We start from the raw sequence: 21,341 nt of genomic DNA on the forward strand, positions 1-21,341 counted from the left end.
TTTCGTGCAAATTAAACCAAACATAAACTAAGAAATATTTTTACCTATAGTCTATAACCAATGGCCTTCAAATTAACATTTTGACTTTGACAAATACGATGACAGTTAATGTCAAGTGACATAACATTGACGCGTTTACTTTTTGTTGTATTTTGCTCGAAATGTGGGATGTTTTAGTGTTAAATTGTGTTTAAATAAAAATTATGGCTTCCTCTAAAGATAAAGATGTTGATGTTTCACCGGCTACATCAACAACTTCAGTGAAATCTCAGTTCTTTGATAGATCTCCGTCCGTTTCATCGTCAAGGGAGGATAAATGGCCGGAACTGTTGTTATCCAGGCCGTACAAGTCCTATTACTACAGTTCGAAGAGTAAGTACCAATATTTTATCTAAATAGAATAGTAACACAATGAGAACTTATTAGAATATCTGCGAATCTGTTTTTATTTAATGTAATCTGTGTTTGTGCGAGATTACGTGTTTGTGTATTGTTGCGGATATCACGTCGCGTGACCGCTACATTGATAAACGTAACAGGCACTATAATTCGATATACAAACAATGATAGCGTTTTTTATACACAACCAAATTATTCATACTGTAATCATCAGTTAAAATTATAGTTTAATATTACTAGTCATAAGACTCTAAATTTTAACATTACATTATAATAACATAGTCACAAAAATTGGAAATTAGTAAACCTTAGTAACAAGGTAATATAGGAATTATAATTCTAATTACGCTTTTTTATACTAGTTGCCAGATTGCCCTAGATTTTCACATCACATTATAATAACATAGTCACAAAAATTGGAAATTAGTAAACCTTAGTAGTTATCAAGTTAATATAGGATTTATCTACACCTACATTCTCATTGATTTATCAATTAAAAACAACCTGTTGCTATCTCTACCTATTATCTATCTATCTATAACTATCATAGTAAGAACAATAGTTCCTTATTGTTTGAATATGCAAAAAACCACTTTATCCTTAATCATTATAAGAACTAAAATACAGTAGAGAGCACATAAAAACTCAACTTTTTATCTTGAACATGACTAATAAATGTCACATATTTTGCAAGTAGGTACTAAAAATGTAAATGAACATCTGGAATCACAAAAGGCTGCTGTAACAAGTCTTCTAGAAATGTTTCTTACTAATATTATGTTAATTCTAAACATATTTTTAGTGCTTTATACTTATTCTGCCTTTAAATGTTAATATTTTAATTTTAAAATGGTTTTAATTTCTTATATTATTTGTTAAAGTAATCTTTGTGTCATTAATAATGATGTGATTTTTATAATAAGTTGAAATTATCTCATCATACTTGAATGCTCCTAAATACAAAAATTAACCTGTTGCATGTTCGACCTTGGCAAATGCGCTGTCTTATGCACTGACGTAATAATGGATAAACACAAAAGAAAAATAACCAGATTATTCTAGTCTGTTTCGACAAGCACCTAGTATTGGAAACAGAAGTGAACCTCATTCAGACAAATTATTTATTGAGATGGATTGTTAGTTCCAAATGAACACCCCTGTAGAAAAAGATAGGTGGTTTCATAATTAAAACTTTATATTTATTTTGAAAACAATGTCATAAATGTGGTTGTAAGGAAAATGGTAATAATATTTATTTTCTGTGAAATAAGTATTCAGAGAAAGAAAGAAAGAAAAATATTTATTACACACGCTAAATAAACAAGTGACATGTATAGTTTACACAAATATTTGTAAATACATGAGATTTTATATAAAAAAAATCCCAAGTTTGCGGTGAAATGGGACCAGTTCAGCATGTGCAAGACAGGGCCTTGCACTGGTATTCTACTGGCCCCTTAGGTGACTCACGTCTGTACAAGATTTTAATAAATTAAGAAAACAAACAGACAAATCAATTACATTTAGATTTCATCCAAGTCAATTAGTCAAGTTTATTCAAGTTTTTTAAGTCAATTCAAGTTTAGAGAAGTCAATTACTATAATAATTATTTACATAGTGAGCAGATAGTTATTAAAGCTAATTTAAATTTTTAATGTGAGCTCCATAGATTTATAATGCTTTTCATGTATGTAGAAACCATTTGTAATTATTTTACTGAATGAAAAATTTATATATTTTGTTTAATTTTCGACTAAGATTATAGTAGTAAAATGTTAAATATTTGTCTCTTAAGACCAAATAGAGAAATCCTCTATCCTCAAGAATACCTTAAATTCCATGCACTGTTATCATCTATCATAGCCATACCATCTGATCCTAACAAAAAAAAAATCTCTAATTTTTGGCATAAATATTTGTAGTTTCATTATTCAAAGGGATTGTTTTTTACCATTAGACCTGCATTAGTTTTATAACCATTTAGGTATCTTTTTTTCTAATCCAGATTTATTTTACACATAAGATGTACTCTGTATTTGTAGCTCTAACTCACTAAAAATTGCATGAAATACATTTTTTTTTAAATACAATTAACTCTAACACATTCAATCGTTAATTATAAAGAGAAAGTAATACTATAGTCACTAGGTACTTTCAAAGTAATTTTTCCTAACTATTTCTGTACAAAAACCAAGCCGTAACTTTTTAAACAGCAAATATTCCTCTTCCTAAACTTGCAACCACCTAAGCTGCCAGTTTCCCCAATTGGCCGATAGATGGCAACACGCGCAGCGAGTATTGATTTTCCCATTGTTGTAGGTGGTAAGTAGCGCTTGCCGGGAAATCGATATTTATTCTGGACGTCGGAACTGGAAAAACCATTTCGCTGAGAGTTTTTCGGGGAAATATCTCGTGTTTATCGTTAATATTGCAAAGAAAGTTATAAAATACGAACTTACGCTTCGTTGTTTTGCGATTAACAAGTGAATTGACAAACAATTACTATTTTGACCTTCATAATTGCGCATCGTGTGAAATGATTATAAACGGGTGATCAAAATTTACGTGACGCTGTTGATTGTTTCGCTTGATAGTTTATTTGCTGCTTTATTATGCGTTCGCTTGCCGCGGTTCATGGGGTGGATCCCTTGCCCGAATTAGGCATTCCATCGGCCATTCAACATCAGGGTGACGGCAACCCGGACGGTGATATGGCCGGCGCGCAGGACACTATCTACCTGTGCAATTTCCGCGTATCCGTCGATGGAGAGTGGCTCTGTCTAAAAGAATTACACGATATGGAAATGCAGGACTCATTCCATCGCCCATCTGCCCAAGGCACCATTACATCGCCTGACGATCCGATGAATACTTTGATGGGTAAATTGCGCAGTAACAATACTATTAGTAGCAGTGGTAATGACAATAAAAACAATTTATTGTCATCTGTTGTAGCACGGGATCCTGTTGTGATCGAACGCAGCAATCTTGTGAACATCTCGAAACTAATCGTGAAGGAGCTGATCGAACAATCTCTCCGCTATGGTAGGATGCTTGACAGTGATCACTTGCCCTTGCACCACTTCTTCATCGTGCTCGAGCATGTTATGCGCCATGGACTCAAACCCAAGAAGGTAATTATTAAAGACATATTCGTTTGTGTAATGAACTAAAACTATTTTCGTTTTGAATGTGAAATGAATGAGTCATGTTCTTCTGTAAACAATTCGTATCAAATATTTCATACATGACGTTGACAAGAGTGAATAATCTACTAACCTAAAGTCCCTGGTAGATAAACCAATTTCTTATTCATATTATCAGTAGTTAAGAATCCTGTTCTTATTTATTAACACGTTAAGTTTTTTTAGGGATTACTTGGGCCGAAGAAGGAGCTATGGGACATCTTGCAAATGGTTGAGAAATACTCGCCGGAAGCCGCTGATATTACGGCTAGCGTGAGGGACCTCCCCACTGTTAAGTAAGTTCCTGTACATATCACATATTGTATGATAGAACCTTACAGTATAGGTACAATGAGCCTTATTTATTAGCTTTCTTTGTAATTGTGAATACAATGATACCTAAATATGTCATTTTGAATACAAAGATAACTATTTGCATTTCCTGTTCTCGAATTAACTCGTTTATTAGAACCGTTACTTTTTGTGAAACTTGTTTTAATATTACTATCAGACACATTAACAACAGGTTTTAAATTTAATATATTATATTGAAACTTTTGTAGGACCGCAATGGGTCGTGCTAGAGCTTGGTTGAGGTTGGCGTTGATGCAAAAACGGCTGGCTGACTATCTTCGTATTCTCTTGGAACACCGTGAAGATACGTTGGAAGAATACTTTGAGCCCCATGCTCTGATGCTCAATGAAGAAGCTGTCATCATTACTGGCCTCCTAGTAGGCCTTAACGTTGTCGATTGCAATTTGTGTGTGAAGGTAAAGCATAACATATCTACATATAGAACCTCATGTCCCTTGTCCCCACCTACGCTACGATGATCTTATATCTTAAGTTTCAATCATATGACTCTTAACCTACTTCAGAATCCCCCAGTATAATATACTGACCTCATTAGAACTTATAATCGTTTAGCTAGGGTGACGACTACCGTCTTACATAATTTCTACCAATAATTAATTTCCTACTTTCCTTGCAATCCACACAGGAAGAAGATCTAGACAGTCAACAAGGCGTAATAGACTTCTCGCTTTATTTACGCGGCAGTAATTCGTCCAATGACCTAGCCGGCAATGGTAACGGTGATTCAGAACCGAAACAACGCCATATCAACACAATGCTAGACCAGAAGAATTATATCGAGGAGCTCAACAGACATCTCAAGTGAGTTTCGAATCTATTGTTTTGCTTTCTCACGCTAATCTAGTCTATAATTACTTCTTTAACGGATAGTTTTCTAATTAAACTTGTTTCGTAAGTGCCTCATTACTAAATTATATCGTTAAAATCGAGTTACTTGGGATTTGCAAGGCTAAATTATGTTTACGTCGTTGTTATACCTCGGAAAGACACAATAATGTAAATGCAATGTTAATGTGGGTTTTATCGCTCGTTCACATATTTACAGCCTCTGTTCATGTTCAAGCAACTTAGTACACACGTTGTCTCATGGGAAGCCGTTTTGACACAATTTTGTCAACGTTCTTTTGCAATTTTAGCTTCCCAATTGTTGGCAAGCTTTGTATATAAATAAATAATATTGTTGAAGGTGAATAAAACACGGCAAGGTCATGAGCGAACGTTATAGCTAACCCAGTTCATAGACCCGTAACGATTTGAATTGGTAAATAACATTTCTAACTAGGTAGATACTATTACACTACTCCTTATAGTACTCATTTACCTAGTTGGGGTGTCCTTTTTTCAAAACATCAAATCGTGTATAATTCTATAGATAGATAGAAACAGGTATTCTAAAACATATTTCTTAAGTAAAGTGTAAAAATTTGGTCTGTCATGTATCACTTTAATGCTATAAACTGAAGAAGCGGCAATGCTGTAACACAGAAATCATTTTATTTTAGTGCAACAGTAGCAAACCTCCAAGCCAAGGTTGAGAGCTTGACTACAACGAATGCATTAATGAAGGAAGACTTGGCAATATCCAAAAACACGATGATTCAATTAGTTGAAGAAAACAATCAACTAAAACATGCTCTTGGTGAGTGGTCCGAACAATTGACAAAACATTTTCATTAGCCTGTAGCTACACAATACTCTTTAGATACTAACATTAAGAATGTTGAACGAATTTTACACGGTGGTTACTAAAATTACTAGTCTCTTCAACGATCGTGTACGTAAACATCTTGTTCAATTTGATAACTTTCCCCGAACGCGTAATGTTCTTTAGTAAAACTGACACAGACTTTCAGAAGGCTTCCATCTCGAAAAATTAAATTAATATTGACTTTATGATTTTTTGCTATTTTGACAAATATTAGGACAAGCACAAAAAAACAATTTCCATTTGACCCATTTAAGATAATATAAAAAAAAAGCTATGTATCGATCACCAAACCATCCAAACTATTAGCTACCAAAAACATCAATGATAATAACGGTAGCGAACGGAAGGAAACCACTCATGGCCATCAGTATTTACTAGCGAAAACACCACGCGAATAACAATAATAGAGAATTCAGTAGATAACGACACCTTGCACTAATGAGTCAGCCTCAATTGTATCGCTTAGTAGACATTAGTACTTCGGCCGGACCTGTCGTCCGCACCGCGTTTACCGCCAGTTACTATAAACCCACCGCGTACAACAGTTATGCGATACAACTCAGCTTTAATGGGCAACTCAACGTCAAAAAGTCAAACAAAATCAAATTTTTGGATCAAATCCTGTGAGTTATTTATGTACCAGTGTAAATATATCACGGTGCAGTCTGTGTTTATTTCTATGTTGTCTAAACACGTGTGCATTTTTTGTGCAGGGCAAGACATAACCAAAGATACCAGGATGAAAGTGACGGAATTGCAGTCTGATGAAGAGGTAAGATCAGTGAAACGTGTGCTTGTAACTAAATTAAACGTCATTGTTTTACTGTTTACTTTATAATAAAATTCATTTTCCATATCTGGTTTAGGTAAACCACAGTATGGATGAGCTAAATTGCCAGTGTAATTGTGCCAGATTTCATTATATTTATTGAATTAATTTACCTGTTTTGTATATCTATGTCTGGTGTTATTATTATGCTTAATGGTATTAAAACTATAATCTCGCAAAATATACTTATCTGCTTATTAACAACGAATCACGTAGTTTTGATGATGTCAGCGATTAACTCGCTAACGATAAGACAATGTACAAACTTTCTTATTTTACAAAACAAAAACAGAAAGTAAAGAAATACTCGTTTAATTAATAGTATAGTCTCCTTAGAAGATTCTCTACAAAATGTTGTCTTTTTTCGGCACCAAAAATAGTGTTACGGCTTCGCGGTCGAAACAAAATGGAAATAGACACATAACGTGCGAAACGCGCGCGATTTTAAAAATAGAGGCAATAAATTAACACGTTGGTCTTCTAAGCGTCTAAGCACATGTGATCTTCATTTCCAGGAGAAACGTAGCGTCAAGAGCGTAGCCTCTGATAAGTCCAAAAATGATAGCGAGGCGAGCAAAAATCTTGAAGAAGAAAGAAAGAAGTATTTGGAACTTCAAAGGGAACTGGATTTACAGGTAAAGTACATACAGTCGTAATTTGTACATCTTCAACATTTGCTCAAACTGCGAAGTCAAGGCCGAAACATAATACCAATGGCCGTTGTCGGGTCACAATAACTTTATTCCATTATGCAATTACCTGTCTGTCTAATAGCTACCGAAATCCATTACATCAACATAATGGCCATAGCGGAAGCTATTCTAAGATGAAATTTCTCATAAAGCACTTTAATATTTAATCTCCAGATTTCACTTAAAGCAGAAATGGAGGTGGCAATGAAATTGCTAGAGAAAGATATACACGATAAACAAGACACAATTATATCGTTGAGAAGACAACTCGACGACATAAAACTAATCAACCTAGAGATGTACAAAAAATTACAGGTGAGTCATTTAATCTTAGTTCACTAATACGCATGTTGGAACCTATTAGGATTTTGTACCCTTAACTCTATCACTGGTTGACCAATCACTCGCGCTTGTTGCGTCAATCGTTGCTAACGTTTCTTCATCTGTACTTCATGGTCTGTTGATGATCAATAGATAACTGTGACACTCTTACTTTTAACTTGTAAATTAATCCGGTTTTATGCAGTGTTAACAAAGGTTAGCGTTAGGTACCTCGTTGTGTGTACCGTGCAAATGTTATAACAAAGACGATGCCCCGCGAAGGTCGCTCGTCAGGCGTGGGTGCCCATCTAACGCTGCTTCATTCCCGCCCATGCATACTCATTATCCCACCAAACTGATTAATGATTAACATGCCTCTTTGTCTCTAAAACTTTGTATTGTATTTCTTTATATTGTTACTTATTTCGCTTGTAACTTTGTAAATAATGTATTTATTTATCTTTAGTTTCTCTTTAGTTATTTATTTGTCTCGTTTCTTTGTTTTATGGTTCACTGACCTCTAATTTGCTACTATATATATTATATAACCTATACTAATACCATACTGTATTCACAATGCCGCGGTTGTCGCACGGAAGGAATGCGAGATGGAACTGACGCAGAAGGGCGAAATGGTGTCGAGGCTCCAGGGGAAAGCCGAACAAATTGGCAAAATACTTCACAACCTTGAGAAATATAACCACTTCTTAGGATCCGATAATGACTTAGTTAAAGCTCTCAGGTCTCCCACAACTAACGAAAATAATTTAGGAGAAAAGTTAGAAAAATTGAAAGCTCAAAGTAACGCGCAAAAGGGTACAAAGTCTAAGGATGAAGGCCCGCCTCATAAAAAACTGAATCTCCAGGAAATACCACCGTTCCGTAAGAACACTATGAGAGACAAACCTATCAATCAAATCGCGGAGTAGTCTCCGATGTTAATGCAATTCTTAGTGTAAAATATATATAAACGTTTTACTCACAATTCGGGTGGTATTTCCTGTTCCCTAGAAAATTGTTAATTATCTTTTACTAACACATTCTAATGTTATGGTTATGGTGATGTTGAGGATAATATAATGGTTATAAAATTATGAAACTTATATGCATTTACATAGTGTTTACATTCATACGTTTACCACTGTATTAGCCTCAGAATAAATTATCTATATGAACTAACAACAGCATCTATCTTATACTAACCTGCTTAGACTAACAAAAATGTTCTTAATTCTGCTCAAATGAGTTGTCATTTTATTCAGCTAAACTGTATTGGCCTTGTTTTAGGAATGTGAAAGTTCCTTGAAACATAAAACTGAGCTAATAGCCAAATTGGAAGCAAAGACTGAATCAATGGGCAGCACCATACATCAACTCGATGAGAAGTAGGTTTTACTAATTTTTACTTTGACATCGCATCAGGCGGGTTCCGACCTGCGATCATCCGCAAGGATCGAAAGAGTGCCTGGATAATATTACGCTGTTGAATGTAAACTAAGCGCTTGACATATCAGTATATCAGTACTCGACCGCACTTAGGTGTGAGCAATGCACAGCTTGCGTGTATCAACTAGCGGCAACTCTTTCCATTCGCTCGATATTGGCAAACCCTCACAATGAATTAGTGAATGCAAAAATCAGTATTTTGATATTATATTACAAATGATTCGGTGATGACGATCATTGTTAAACTTAATGCTACTGTTGCTTTTGCTTACTTGCTGTGATTCGTATAAATATTCAACTGTAACGTTATGTTAATTCAGACCAAGTTTGTGTTAGGTTTTATCGTTGATTTTAATATATTAATTTATTTTAATGTGTAATAAATTGAACTCCACAAAATATTACTTTAATTATTAGGTATATTGTTAAGTAAGACTATGTTAAATTGATATTTGTTAATTATTTTCGATTTTTAACAGATTAAGGTCTCATTTTTTTTATATTTATGTAACATTAACTAATAAAACGTACCTGTATTAGTAGATTAGAGAGAGCGTGAGGATTTGGTAGTGCTATGGAAGAGATTGGTATTTTGTATACTTTTCGACTAATTATTACCAAGTTACATTGTATAGAGTTTGACTACTTTGGAAGGGTATTTGATCTCATTTGGTTGGAGTAGCTACTTGTGCTTGGAGACTTGAATTTCTATAATTGTATACAATAATGTGCTCGTTATTATCTAGCAGCAATGTTAATTAAAACCATAATTTAGATAATTATTTTCTTTAATAGTTTTGTAATTACGAGGCGGTAGATGTGTAATAAATAGCCTTATTTATAATAAAGCATATTCAGTCGCATTTTGTATTTTATTGAACTTGAAATCCAAGGAGTTTGCTTGTTTTAATTTTGTGTTTATTGTGTAGGTTTGCCATTATCAGTATCATCCCTATCACCTGTTTGCATGCTTTGTGTGACTAAACAATACCTTTCGTGATAAATGTTAACGTACTAAGTGTTTGTATATACCTTGAAACAGTAAAACGAAAAGTAAATATTAATCGATTCATAACGATTATTGCGTCACTATTATATGTTAGTCAAATCAATGAAATTTTACCGAAATTTATTTTTGTTTGCGTAGCTTATGAGTTGTCCTTTTATTTTTACTTATCAATTCAAAGATTATACTATTCAATATCAGATTTCCTGACTCATGACTCATGAGTAAAGTGTGCTTGACACATCAAAACCTCAATAGACGTAGGATAAAACTGATAAATATTGATAGAGCTGTGACATATAAAACAGACAGCATTCATAAAAGACGCGGATCGAAAGAGGTGCACTGAATCCAAATACTGCACAAGTTTAACAATATAGACTCCTAAAATGTTCCAAATAGTCTTATAGATGTATCACTGCACTTATAATTTAGTACAGTGGCTACCTCTTTTAGATCAAATCCTAGATCCGCGTCGATATTCCTACTAAACACAAATAGAATGAAAGAAGTTAAGTAAATACACTATAGAAGTTGATAGCACCATTCACATAGTATTTGGAGTTTCAAGGTTTGAGACCTAAATGGTTCAATGATTAATAAACACTGACACATGTGTGGAAATATATGCATTGTGTTATAAAAACCCTTCAAGTAGCATTTAACGTATAATTAAAGGCATATATTTCTTCGCGCCCCATTCTCAACTCTTCTGCCTTCCGATTACAAAATCATATCAGTATGGGACCATAAGCCTCCCAAAAGACCATGGGATCCGATAATAAAAGTAACTCTTCATTCCTGAAATACCTTTTTAAATCAAACAGGGTTTTTATAACATAATACATAATAGTTAAACCACTATTTCTTAACACTGCCAATAACAGCCAAAGACACTGACACACACAAATACCTTTTAACTCACAACCACTTATCAGAATGAACTTATGTTAAAGTAATGTACACACTGAATAGGTTGCAAGAAGATAAGTTAGCTAGGAAGAATTTAGAAGACAGTGCTCGCTCACTGGGACAGAAGGCAGCCGCTGCGGAAACCAGAGCCGTGGCTGCAGAGGGCGACCTCAGAATAGAACGGGAATGGAGGGTGTCTTTACAAGTGAGTATAACTTGAATCATTATCTCCATAGGCAAAATATTTTATGACCACTGTTGAACAAAGATTTCTTTTTAATAAAGATTTTCACATAATTGTCTCGCTTAGCAATCCGTCTGGGGGTAGTAAGTGTAGTAACCAAAAGTTTTGAAGATGTTGCCGCATAACTCTTGGTGGCTGGTCTCAGTTTAATCAAAGCCCAGAAGGGTTTAAGCATTTTGCCACAACTGAATTCACTATCTTATTTTTGCCAGCAGTGCAGTAAAAATTAAATATTAATACAAATCAAGAAAATAAACTATTTAACGTTAGAAGAATGTGTAGGAAATGGCGCATCTTTGCATAATATACAACTAGCTATATAGGTACTTCAACCATAGCAAGATATGATTCATGAATTCATTATCATAAAATACTGTATGACGTACTCTGCGGTACAGTACTTATTCTAAACCATGTAATCCCATTGTAAATAATAAAATACATATTCGTCCACTTTAAATGAAATACGTATTATAGAACAGATTTTCCTTATACTGCGTCTTTGGTAGTTTACTCACCGTTTATGGAATTACTAGCTACGTTCGCGGGGTTTCACCAGCTCTGCTGAAATTCTATTGGTCATAGCGTGATAGCGTGATATTTTAAAACCTATTACTTTCCTTGATAAATGCACTATCCAACACAAAAATAATTATTGAAATCGAACTAGCAGTTTCGGATATTAGCGCATTTATACAAACACACAAACTCTTCAACTTTATATGTTAGTATAGATTGGGTTTAGTCGAAGATTATTGAACATTTCAATTTTCTTAATTCCCAATAGCAACATGAAGTCTAGAATTGTTCCTGATTTGGCAATAAGCTTACCCTGTGTGTATTAGGGTATGTGACTCATAACAATACTGTCTTAAACTGGGCTTTTCCTTTCAATATGTTGTGTCTATGTAACTTCTGCCTATCCTTGCGAAAAATAATAGTTTTATTGTCGTTTACCTTATAAATGCAGTTTATTAATGAGTGTAATTAATGGCTTATAGGAATCAATGATGCGGGACCGCGATAAGATATCAATGTTGACACAAGAAGTGGAGTCTCTCAAATCAATTGGACAGGTAAATAACATACAATACTTATACATAATGACTATATAATGAATATCTTTTGTGCATAATTCGACTATGTGTATTTAGTTGTGTGATTCCCCCTAGCAATACCTATTGGGTTTTCAATTTCAAGATTCTGAGTAACTACTTATACAGAATTTGATATTTTGTCTGGTACTCTGTAGTTTCGTCTCCTCTTAATTGACGGGCATTTGTATGATATAACAAAAAGGGAAATGATACAAGTTATCATAGGCTGTTTCCTAATATATTGGACCCGAATACGTACGTGTGACAATTATTAGTGTACACCTCGGGCAATTATGTTTGTTGCTATGTTTTATTAGTAAACTAAAGTACCTACATACTTCACCTTATCTGGCATTCGATGAGGTATTAATAAACAATAATATAGATGATTAAGGACATACACACATGCCAACATAATGTCTTTGTTGTAGCTATAAAGACCCTGTTTGTGATTGATTAGTTGTTTTTGTTTTAGTTGTAAAAACCCCAACACCTTATTTAGAGTGTGTAGTTTATAATTTATTCGCGCATAATATGATGTGCGAATAAATTATAATACATAGGACTCGAGTATACTACTGACTGACTTACTGATCATTATGTTTTTTATACAGCAACTGGTTTTAAATGTTTGATTTTAATAACTACGCTAATGTGATGTTACTATCATTACAGAAATACCTCTCACTGCAAGAAGAACAGCATGTATTAAAAACTCAATACGTGGAAGCGCAGAAAACTCTAGAAGAAGTGGGGGCGACACTGAGCGAGAACAAACTGCAATTAGCCGAGTTGTTAGAGAAGGAGGCACAAGCACAAAATGTGGAGGAGCCCCCGACATGGACACATGATAAGGACGCCACAGCTTGTACTGCGTGTGCCAAAGAATTCTCTATTGCTAGGCGGAAAGTAAGTTTCATTCAACTATATGTACTTATACAATCTGCTTAAGGCTGAAATTCCCGTGGTCCATCCGTAGATATTCAATAATCCTTCGCCCGCTGATTTGGCATGAATGTTACATTTTAAAAAGAAAGCATATCTACTAACAGTACCACTCACAAAGTACTGCTACCGACCGACGAGCAACATATCGCAATTTCGATTCCTGCACGGAAGAACACTTTGTGTGATCCACAAATTGTGGTTTTGGGTGTATGTGAAATTTGATGTTTGTAAATGCACCCATGACACAGGTGTTCACAGGACATAATCCTAGATTGGACAAAGTTTTATTGAAAAAAATGATACTTATGCATTTCTTCTTCCGTTTTTTCAGCACCACTGCCGTCGGTGTGGCCATATATTCTGCGCATCGTGCAGCGACAAAACAGTCGCGTTAGCTGGCAACACTAAACCCGTGAGAGTATGCGACGCGTGTTACGCAGAAGTGAGACTAACGTAGCTAATACAATTGTAGAATAGATTAATATATTATTAGAATTGATCAAATTGACCAACATACGTTCATACAATTTTAAAGGATCTGCCAATGTTAGGGAATGTGTAACGTGAAATTTATTGAACAGAAACTAATGTTAAGTATGCAGTTGGATATTTTTAGTTCGGCTCCACTAATATGTTAAAGCTCTAAATAACAGTAAACAGACTATGTTTAAAGATTTTTTGTGTATAACCCCACTCACATGCATATTCTTGTACAGAAAATCCTAGTGTCTACGTTTTTATAAAACAAAAAAAAACAAACAATTTAAATAATGAATTACATGTAAAATATATTAGAAAGAAATGGTGAGAAAACAAGAGTTTTAAATCAACGAACTGTAACTGCCGTAAAAATAAATGAAATTGGTCAATTTGAACGTGTCCTTAATAGAGATCGTATATTGTTTATAATTATTGTACGTAACGTACGATAAATGGGGAAGTCGACCGAGGTTTCTATAATTGTTTGTTGACCACAGCAAGTTTTTAAGACTGATGTTAAACTTCAGTAGATGAATCGTTGTTGGTATGCTAAGTGGGTAGAGATACAACATTAAATAAACATTTTTATCACTTTTTCCCATCCCACCCATCCTAATCCTAAGACATCCCAATACGAAGAAGTAGAACACATCTAGAAAAACGTATGCATACCTCATAGGATAGACATACAAGAAAAAAGCTAAATTCGGAGCTCACTTAACTACTGTGCTTATTATCCAGGGGCCTTAGTCTGCTATTATAATTGTGTCAGAATGGTCGATCACTGAGCAGTGCGAGAGGGACGGCGCTATACAACCTACATAGCTCCGTCCCTCTCGCACTGCTCAGTGATCGACCATTCTGACACAATTGTAATAGCAGACTAAGGCCCCAGGTGCATAAATGTGATAGAAATTAAAGAAGTAAGGATGGTACAGGTTAACCCTTCCCGGGTGTATATCCCGTTGGATCGCTCAACATGATCACACTTTAGGATACCTAATTTCTCAGTTTTTATCACCATGCCACCTTACTACTATCATATTCGTAATTTAGTGTTGTATCCTTTCACTCACTTAGTATCACCAACTATTTGAATTTTAAAAGTGTTCATTACTAGAAACATGTTTAACGTTAATACATGCTCCAAAACTTCCTTCGCGGTTTTCCTCAAAAACTGCAATGCAAACAAATAATTCGTCAACATTTGAATTAACTTCGTGTTCAAATATGCCAGCTCAAACAATTGACTTGAAATAAATAATAATAATTACGTAAATGTATAAAAGTGATGTATTTCGTTACAAAATCAGCTCGATTAATTAATTAAGCTTTCAGTGTGTTGTAGGCCTGCTAATATTAAAGATAATTTGCATAAAATTAGAATTGGTTCGCTAAAAACAATGTTAATTGTATTGCCATAAAGCTTTGATCTCACGCGGGTTAAATGGCATAATTGGATGAAATCTAACATGTCTAGGTTATATAGAACAAATTATGCGAATAATGTATGTTATAGTATATTATATGGATATTAAAGAGTATTGATATTATTATGACTAAAAAGTATATAAATTAATTATTGTTTAATATCTTTGTTGTATCTGGCTTTAGCGTTGTTGTTTCACAAGCGATTTCATGCCGTGATTTGTCCGAAAACAGATAAATCTGGGGGCACGGTAGTGCCCCCGCCAAGTCGAGCAAAAAAAAATCGTCTTAACATCTCCCCTTGCCTTTGGTACACAAATACCTATATGAGATTCGTAATGTAAAACAAACGTGTATAAATATGTCTGAAAACTAGAAACTAAAGCAAGACTTTTATTTGTTTATAGTACAAAATATTGTTATTCTTGACTATTTATTTCATATACGTACAATTTCTTTTAACACTTGTATTATATTATTTTGTTTAGGTATATAAAATTAATATATGTCAATGACGACATAATATAAAAATAGTTGTTACAATAAAATCCACAAATGAAATAAAAATAATAAATAACATAAAACCGAATGATACAACCAAGTACAAGTAATTGGCCTACAAAGAATTAATGATGTACTATTTTTTTTTTAATTTGTAAATATTGATTTAGTGTAGCCGTATGTTTTAACTGCCTGCAATAACGAATAATGATAAAGTTTTTACTTTTACTTATTATTTTTAAACGGACAACGTCAATTCTAATTAAAAAAAAAGAAATGAATTGAAATCTTAAAATAAAAATAAGAAACCAGTTTTTAAAATGGTATAACAGTAATGACATATGTACAAGGTCTCATAATTTCACTGCAAACATGAAATTAAAAATAACAGGAATAATGCATAATGAAATTAAAATCGGCCGCCATATTTGTTTAAATGTACAGACAAAGCAAGTGATGTCCCCAGTAGCTTAAAATTATGTAATAAACGAATTTTGTAATGCAACTTTAGAGATCGTTTTGCCAAAATTTATTGTTGTTAGATATTATTATTATGTGTGGTGCTTAAGTTATTATTGTGTATATTATTAAATAAATAAATGTTAATGAAAGACACATTGAATGTTGTACATAATCCACTGTTTGTATAATAGTTATGGATACATAATCTGGACATAAAGATAACCGAATTTAATAAGAAATTTTGTTTTTATTTCACTTTAATTATAATTAGAATATGTTTTTCTTCAATACTTAGAACAAATGGCGTAATTAAGCGTAGCTAGGACAGTGACAAAACTATTAATAATAATCTTACTACCACCTTAGAAGGCTGGGGTTGGGCGGATGGATCAAGGGCCTGATGCAGAAGGCAGTACTCCTCGAAACGGCACGTATTGTGAGGAGGTTTCTGTCTTTGGAGCCCTAACCACCGGTAGCTTGGACCATGCTCCCGCTACTGGTTGGCTCCTATTTTTATATTTTTAAATGTTATTTTGTTTTTTATTTTTATAAGTAATGTTTAAAAATATAATTTTAGAGTGTTTTAAATAAATATATGAAATCTTACTAATTTACATAACAGATTGCAGATTAGAGAACTATAACAGCATCTAAATATCCTTTAACTCATTTATTGAATAATACACCTTGAGTAAAAATCTCTTCAACACAGTATTATTTCTTCCTGAACATATAACACACATAGAAAATCGTATAATAGTGTACAAACATTCCTGCACTATTATTAAATGTATTGACTTTATGAACAAAACCACAGATATGTACCAATGCAATAGTTCGTCTTAACAAAACGTGAATTTGTTAATTTTTTGTTTATACCGTCTCGTCCATTACGTAATCTAATATTTGCTTCATAGCCTCTGGATTTTCTTCGGGCACCTAAAATATTATTAATGTCAGAATGGTGTTAATAAATTAATGCGCAAAATGTTTGCGCAGAGCATACTTTTAGCGCAAGTAAACTTAAAATAGAACAACAAGATCTTCAAGGTAAATGTCCCGAATTTATGTTATTTTAACTGTCATAGAAATTATTTTGCATACCCAGTGACCGGCTCCGAAGACCCACCAGAAGCTCAACCTCTTCATTTCTTTGTAATACCCGTTTCTTGTACCACGTATTCGCTTTCTTTTGGCCTTAGCAAAGTCAGCGGCCCCATGCCATTTCAATTTGTGGACCCAGTTAGAAGCACCTATAAATAATTAATTTTAAACATTTATAGTTGCAAAATATTTTTTTACCAGTACTTAAATAAAAAGAGGCTTACCACCCAATGGAGTGACGACGTCCAAGTTTCCATTATAGATCGCTATCTTCAATTTTGTCTTATCCAACAAGGCTTCTACTGTTGTAAAAATAAATTAAATAATATTAAAATATCATAAGTACTAACTATATTTTTATAAATTTTATCATTACACACTTACAGAAAGAAACAGATGGCACAAGAAAACTTTTCTTCAAACTTTCATAGGCCTCCGTTGATAAGTATTGCCATTTTATTGTTTGGTTCACCATAGATAAACTAGGCTTCACGTATCGATTCATCTTGTTTTGTAATTCTTCTAAATCAGGGTATGGGCTGGGAGCATACACATTGTTAAAGTTAATTTCTCCCTGTTTATTCAGAGTGCTAAACAAAACATCATCCAAAATGTCCGCTTGGGCGTAATCCTCTGTTTCTAAAGCACGAACAAGCTGCTTCGCTACTTTTGCAGAAGATAAATATAAATTTCGATCTATTCCACCCTGAAATAATGTTTAAAATATTTTATCGGTATAATATTGTATTGCCCAAGTATCTGGTACCGAAAATTTCTTACCGACAGGTGCAAAAATTCCGGCTGCACCAATATGCTTTCTTTAGGGTCTACCCACCCACCGCCAATACCGATTCCTTTAAAGTTTATTTTTAAACTCTTTTTCTCGATTGCCTGTAAAATTGAATGACTCATATTAGATAAATAGGTACCTATACTAAATACTTGGTTTATTATTTTTTGTGCGATACAATACGCATACTAAAAACAGGATACGAACAAATATCACTACAACAGCTAAGTTCCTGCCTCCAAAAAAACAATCTGAATTGAAACTTTATTGCGTTTACATAGAAATGTGTAGAAGTTATATTTTCTTTGGAAATGTGCTTCAACCCTTTAACTGCCGAATTAAATATCAATTACTGTGCCCCTAGCACGCAACTATAAAAATATCTACACTAAATAAGGAGGAGAAATCGTGTGAATAGAACGAAAAATTCATGCATGTTCTCTGTCGCAGCAATACGACCTGAGCGACAGGGACAAGAAAATGTGTGTCGCATATATGGTTAAGGGATTAACTGCCGTACTCAGAGACATTTAATGATTACTTAAACCATTCCTTAGTAATGGTTTTGTTCTGAAAACAATCGCTAAGGACTGTTAAGTGTTTAAGTGTTGTTTAAAGTGGTTAAGTAACCATTAAATGACTCTGAGTACGGCGGTAATTACAAACTACAAACCGTATGTAAGTAATACGCTAGTCTAGGACATATTTTGCCGCCATAACTTTGACTAAACAAATACGTTGGCGTGTGTCGAAACTCCTTGTGTCTCCTGAAGAACATCTTTATAGCTCTTGCCAAATCCATAGCTGCAAATAAGAAACATTATGGGCGTGAAATTAAAAATTATCAAATAATTTTATGGGGTAGTGTTTGAGTCGTTAACATACCCATATCTCTGTCCGTTTTCGCGTACAGTGAACTATTTGTGACATAACTAAATCCAGTACCAACAGGATGGTCTATAAACAGCACGTTCCTTTCTTTTACCTAAAACATTTAAACAATTTACAATTAAACCTAAAAAGGGTACAAGAGCTTAGAATTTATAAATCGAGTTAGACATTTTTCCATCGTAGATATAGGTTCATCAAGTTTTCACAGATTGTCAACACTTTAGCAATTTGTTAACGTTACTACCATTTTATGTTAACAATGGAAATCTATTTGTTAATACGTACATGCCGTTTTCTATGATAAGGCGCAATTATGCCTTATACTTGCCTACAAAGTATTTTTCATGTTCATAGTTAACAGAACACAGTAAGTAGATATCGGATTATGTGCATTTGCAAACCTATGTATACTTGCATATTTAACCTTCCTTATCGCTAATAGCATATTGTTTCTAAAATCTAGGCAAAATGAGGTAGGGAGTGAAGGATTAGTATGCACTAATCCTTACTTTTTACACGTATGTAGTGTAAATAGATATTTTTATCTTTTGAAACTCACAGCTAAACAATATACCTAGATGCGTAACTAAAATTCGCGCAATTAATTCGATGCTTCATAGATTAACAAAAACAATAAACCTTTGAAAACATTCTAAACCATTACCAAGTATTTGAAAATTTGGTGTGAAGTCTTTCCATGTTTTTTCTTTTTTATACATATGCGGTAGATATATGTAGGTACCGAAGCTTTTTAAGTTGCAAATAATCCGGTCCTTAATTGTCATAATCATGATCGCAATTGAGGTCGCCAAACAATTAGCTGAAACTGTATCTTAAAAACAAATCTAAATTAAGTAATATCACGCGGCAACTAATTAGGTAGTCTGCGAAACGTCACATCTATGCAGCATCGTCAAAGCCCACAAGATTATGGATACATAGTTGAAAGACGTATGATCAATAGAACGTTTACGTTTTTAAATGTAGAATTCCATATAGCATACCCAAGTATGGTTACGCGGCTGCAAATTCATGTGGAAAGGTCCCATTTCAGCGAAGTTTCCTACACCACTCGCAGCGAATCCCGGTCCACCTTGTATCCAAATGATGAGAGGTTTATGATGCGCATTAATCCTGGTTCCATTTGCGAAGAAAAACCAATAAAACATATGTGCACCTGGCCGAACTTGAACATAACCGTGGACATTATGCCACTGTTTATTGTTTTTTAAAGCTTTGATGTAAGGGTTTTCTGAAAAAGAAAATGTTTAGTTGTAGAGAATTTGCATATTATATAGGTTCTGCTTGTATTGTACTCATTTAGGTATCACATTCTCAGGGCTATATATACTATAACATGTCCATTACTCATTTAACCGATGTTACCTATAAATAGGTAACAACAAATATGCAGGTAAATTCTGCGGATTACCAATCGGGATACTGGGGCTCCGGCTCGAAAAGCAGGAGTAGGAACGGAGTTGTTTTTGGTCAGTAAGAGTATCACACTCCCTCTCGCCTCGACCAAGCCGGGAGGAGAAATAGGATGTTTACCCTCTCAAAAAAACGGTACATTATAACAAATGTCATCATTGTACCTACTATGTATTATGTACTACTTGTGTGTACATAACCAATTGGCTACTAAGTTAAATATTGAAGTAATCATTGTTATTTATAGCACAACATGGTTGCCTTTATTTTCCAAAGGGTAAAGGTGTATAAATTGCATGCAACACTCTTCTATCCTGATTCGAAAGTTATATTACAGTGCCCGTTCCTGCTGAAGTAATAAGGGGCGAGCCCATATTACCATAACATTTGATGATCCTAATAATACAGTCTAAACTGAAATTTTGGTAGGTAGGTAAGTAGTTCGTTTTCACGGGTTTAGGTAAATCTTTTTCGCATTAGGACTGAAGATAGAGTAATTCACTCCTATTCTATTAAAAAATAATATTTTAATGCAATGACTACAAACTAGATTAAAATTGCATACCTTCATCCGCTGTATCCGCCATAACACAAATTGCTGTTGCCATCCATATCCACAAAACAAATAAATTCATTTTTGTATGATATTTTATAAAACTACACCCACTTTTATCATCCACATGCGCGCTTTAGTGTCACTTGTAAACGATTAACTCGTTTTAAACGCATGCCATGTGGTGATATCATAGTACCTCTGTTCCTCTAATGAATTAATGAGACAAATCAACAAAAAATAGCTAGATATATAATACAGAAGCTGGAGTATATCCGCAGTTTCAGAATTTGTCACGCGCTTCTCATTAGAGAATTAGGGACGTAGGTGAACTATGGTCTACGAAGTATTTTGCACGAAATTTTTATTATAACTGAAGCCACAACTAGACTATGAGTAAATATATAGGTAAAGGTTGTTGCTTGGTATTTTCATTGACTTCTATCTCCCCTCTGAAATTCCACAACATGATATTAACAATGGAAGGTCAGACTAGTACCTAAGCTCTCAACAGTCACCACAAAATAATAGAGC

At 34.0% G+C, this 21,341-nt stretch overlaps 2 protein-coding genes across 4 annotated transcripts; one reads left to right on the forward strand and one right to left on the reverse strand.

The window, feature by feature from the left end:
* Positions 1 to 101: 101 nt before the first annotated feature.
* LOC118269556 (RUN and FYVE domain-containing protein 2) lies at positions 102 to 16,274 on the forward strand. Of its 3 annotated transcripts, none has more exons than XM_035584701.2 (14): positions 102 to 372; positions 3,356 to 3,534; positions 3,772 to 3,881; positions 4,149 to 4,356; positions 4,587 to 4,762; positions 5,464 to 5,600; positions 6,383 to 6,441; positions 7,014 to 7,133; positions 7,365 to 7,505; positions 8,799 to 8,896; positions 10,939 to 11,080; positions 12,121 to 12,195; positions 12,892 to 13,125; positions 13,496 to 16,274. In XM_035584701.2, exons 1-14 carry the CDS (start codon positions 204 to 206, stop codon positions 13,619 to 13,621), a joined length of 1,974 nt encoding a protein of 657 aa, XP_035440594.1. In that variant the 5' UTR covers positions 102 to 203; the 3' UTR covers positions 13,622 to 16,274. The 3 variants fall into 3 exon arrangements, with proteins under 3 accessions (XP_035440594.1, XP_035440593.1, XP_035440595.1); XM_035584700.2 differs by lacking the exon at positions 102 to 372 and adding an exon at positions 2,587 to 3,280; XM_035584702.2 differs by lacking the exons at positions 102 to 372; positions 10,939 to 11,080; positions 12,121 to 12,195; positions 12,892 to 13,125; positions 13,496 to 16,274 and adding an exon at positions 2,587 to 3,280 and having other exon boundaries at positions 8,111 to 9,820.
* Positions 16,275 to 16,688: 414 nt separating this feature from the next.
* Positions 16,689 to 21,166, reverse strand: LOC118269557 (retinoid-inducible serine carboxypeptidase). The gene is made up of 9 exons (XM_035584704.2): positions 20,820 to 21,166; positions 19,825 to 20,072; positions 18,815 to 18,914; positions 18,603 to 18,733; positions 17,920 to 18,030; positions 17,524 to 17,845; positions 17,364 to 17,441; positions 17,140 to 17,288; positions 16,689 to 16,974 (listed from the first exon to the last, which is right to left on the reverse strand). Exons 1-9 carry the CDS (start codon positions 20,887 to 20,889, stop codon positions 16,909 to 16,911), a joined length of 1,275 nt encoding a protein of 424 aa, XP_035440597.1. The 5' UTR covers positions 20,890 to 21,166; the 3' UTR covers positions 16,689 to 16,908.
* Positions 21,167 to 21,341: the final 175 nt, after the last annotated feature.

This window comes from Spodoptera frugiperda, chromosome 30 (assembly GCF_023101765.2).
Source record: "Spodoptera frugiperda isolate SF20-4 chromosome 30, AGI-APGP_CSIRO_Sfru_2.0, whole genome shotgun sequence".
Classification (NCBI taxonomy): Eukaryota; Metazoa; Arthropoda; class Insecta; order Lepidoptera; family Noctuidae; genus Spodoptera; species Spodoptera frugiperda.

What these genes read in the sequence shown, in the direction of transcription:
- LOC118269556 (XM_035584700.2), top strand. Translation starts at nt 3,013, where the DNA reads ATGCGTTCGCTTGCCGCGGTTCATGGGGTGGATCCCTTGCCCGAATTA. An exon ending in AGGGACCTCCCCACTGTTAA is followed by an intron (nt 3,882 to 4,148) that starts GTAAGTTCCTGT and finishes AAACTTTTGTAG; the next exon opens with GACCGCAATGGGTCGTGCTA. An exon ending in TCTCTATTGCTAGGCGGAAA is followed by an intron (nt 13,126 to 13,495) that starts GTAAGTTTCATT and finishes CCGTTTTTTCAG; the next exon opens with CACCACTGCCGTCGGTGTGG.
- LOC118269557 (XM_035584704.2), bottom strand. Translation starts at nt 20,889, where the DNA reads ATGAATTTATTTGTTTTGTGGATATGGATGGCAACAGCAATTTGTGTT. An exon ending in AGCCGCGTAACCATACTTGG is followed by an intron (nt 18,915 to 19,824) that starts GTATGCTATATG and finishes TAAATGTTTTAG; the next exon opens with GTAAAAGAAAGGAACGTGCT. An exon ending in TGTGCCATCTGTTTCTTTCT is followed by an intron (nt 17,442 to 17,523) that starts GTAAGTGTGTAA and finishes TTTTTACAACAG; the next exon opens with TAGAAGCCTTGTTGGATAAG.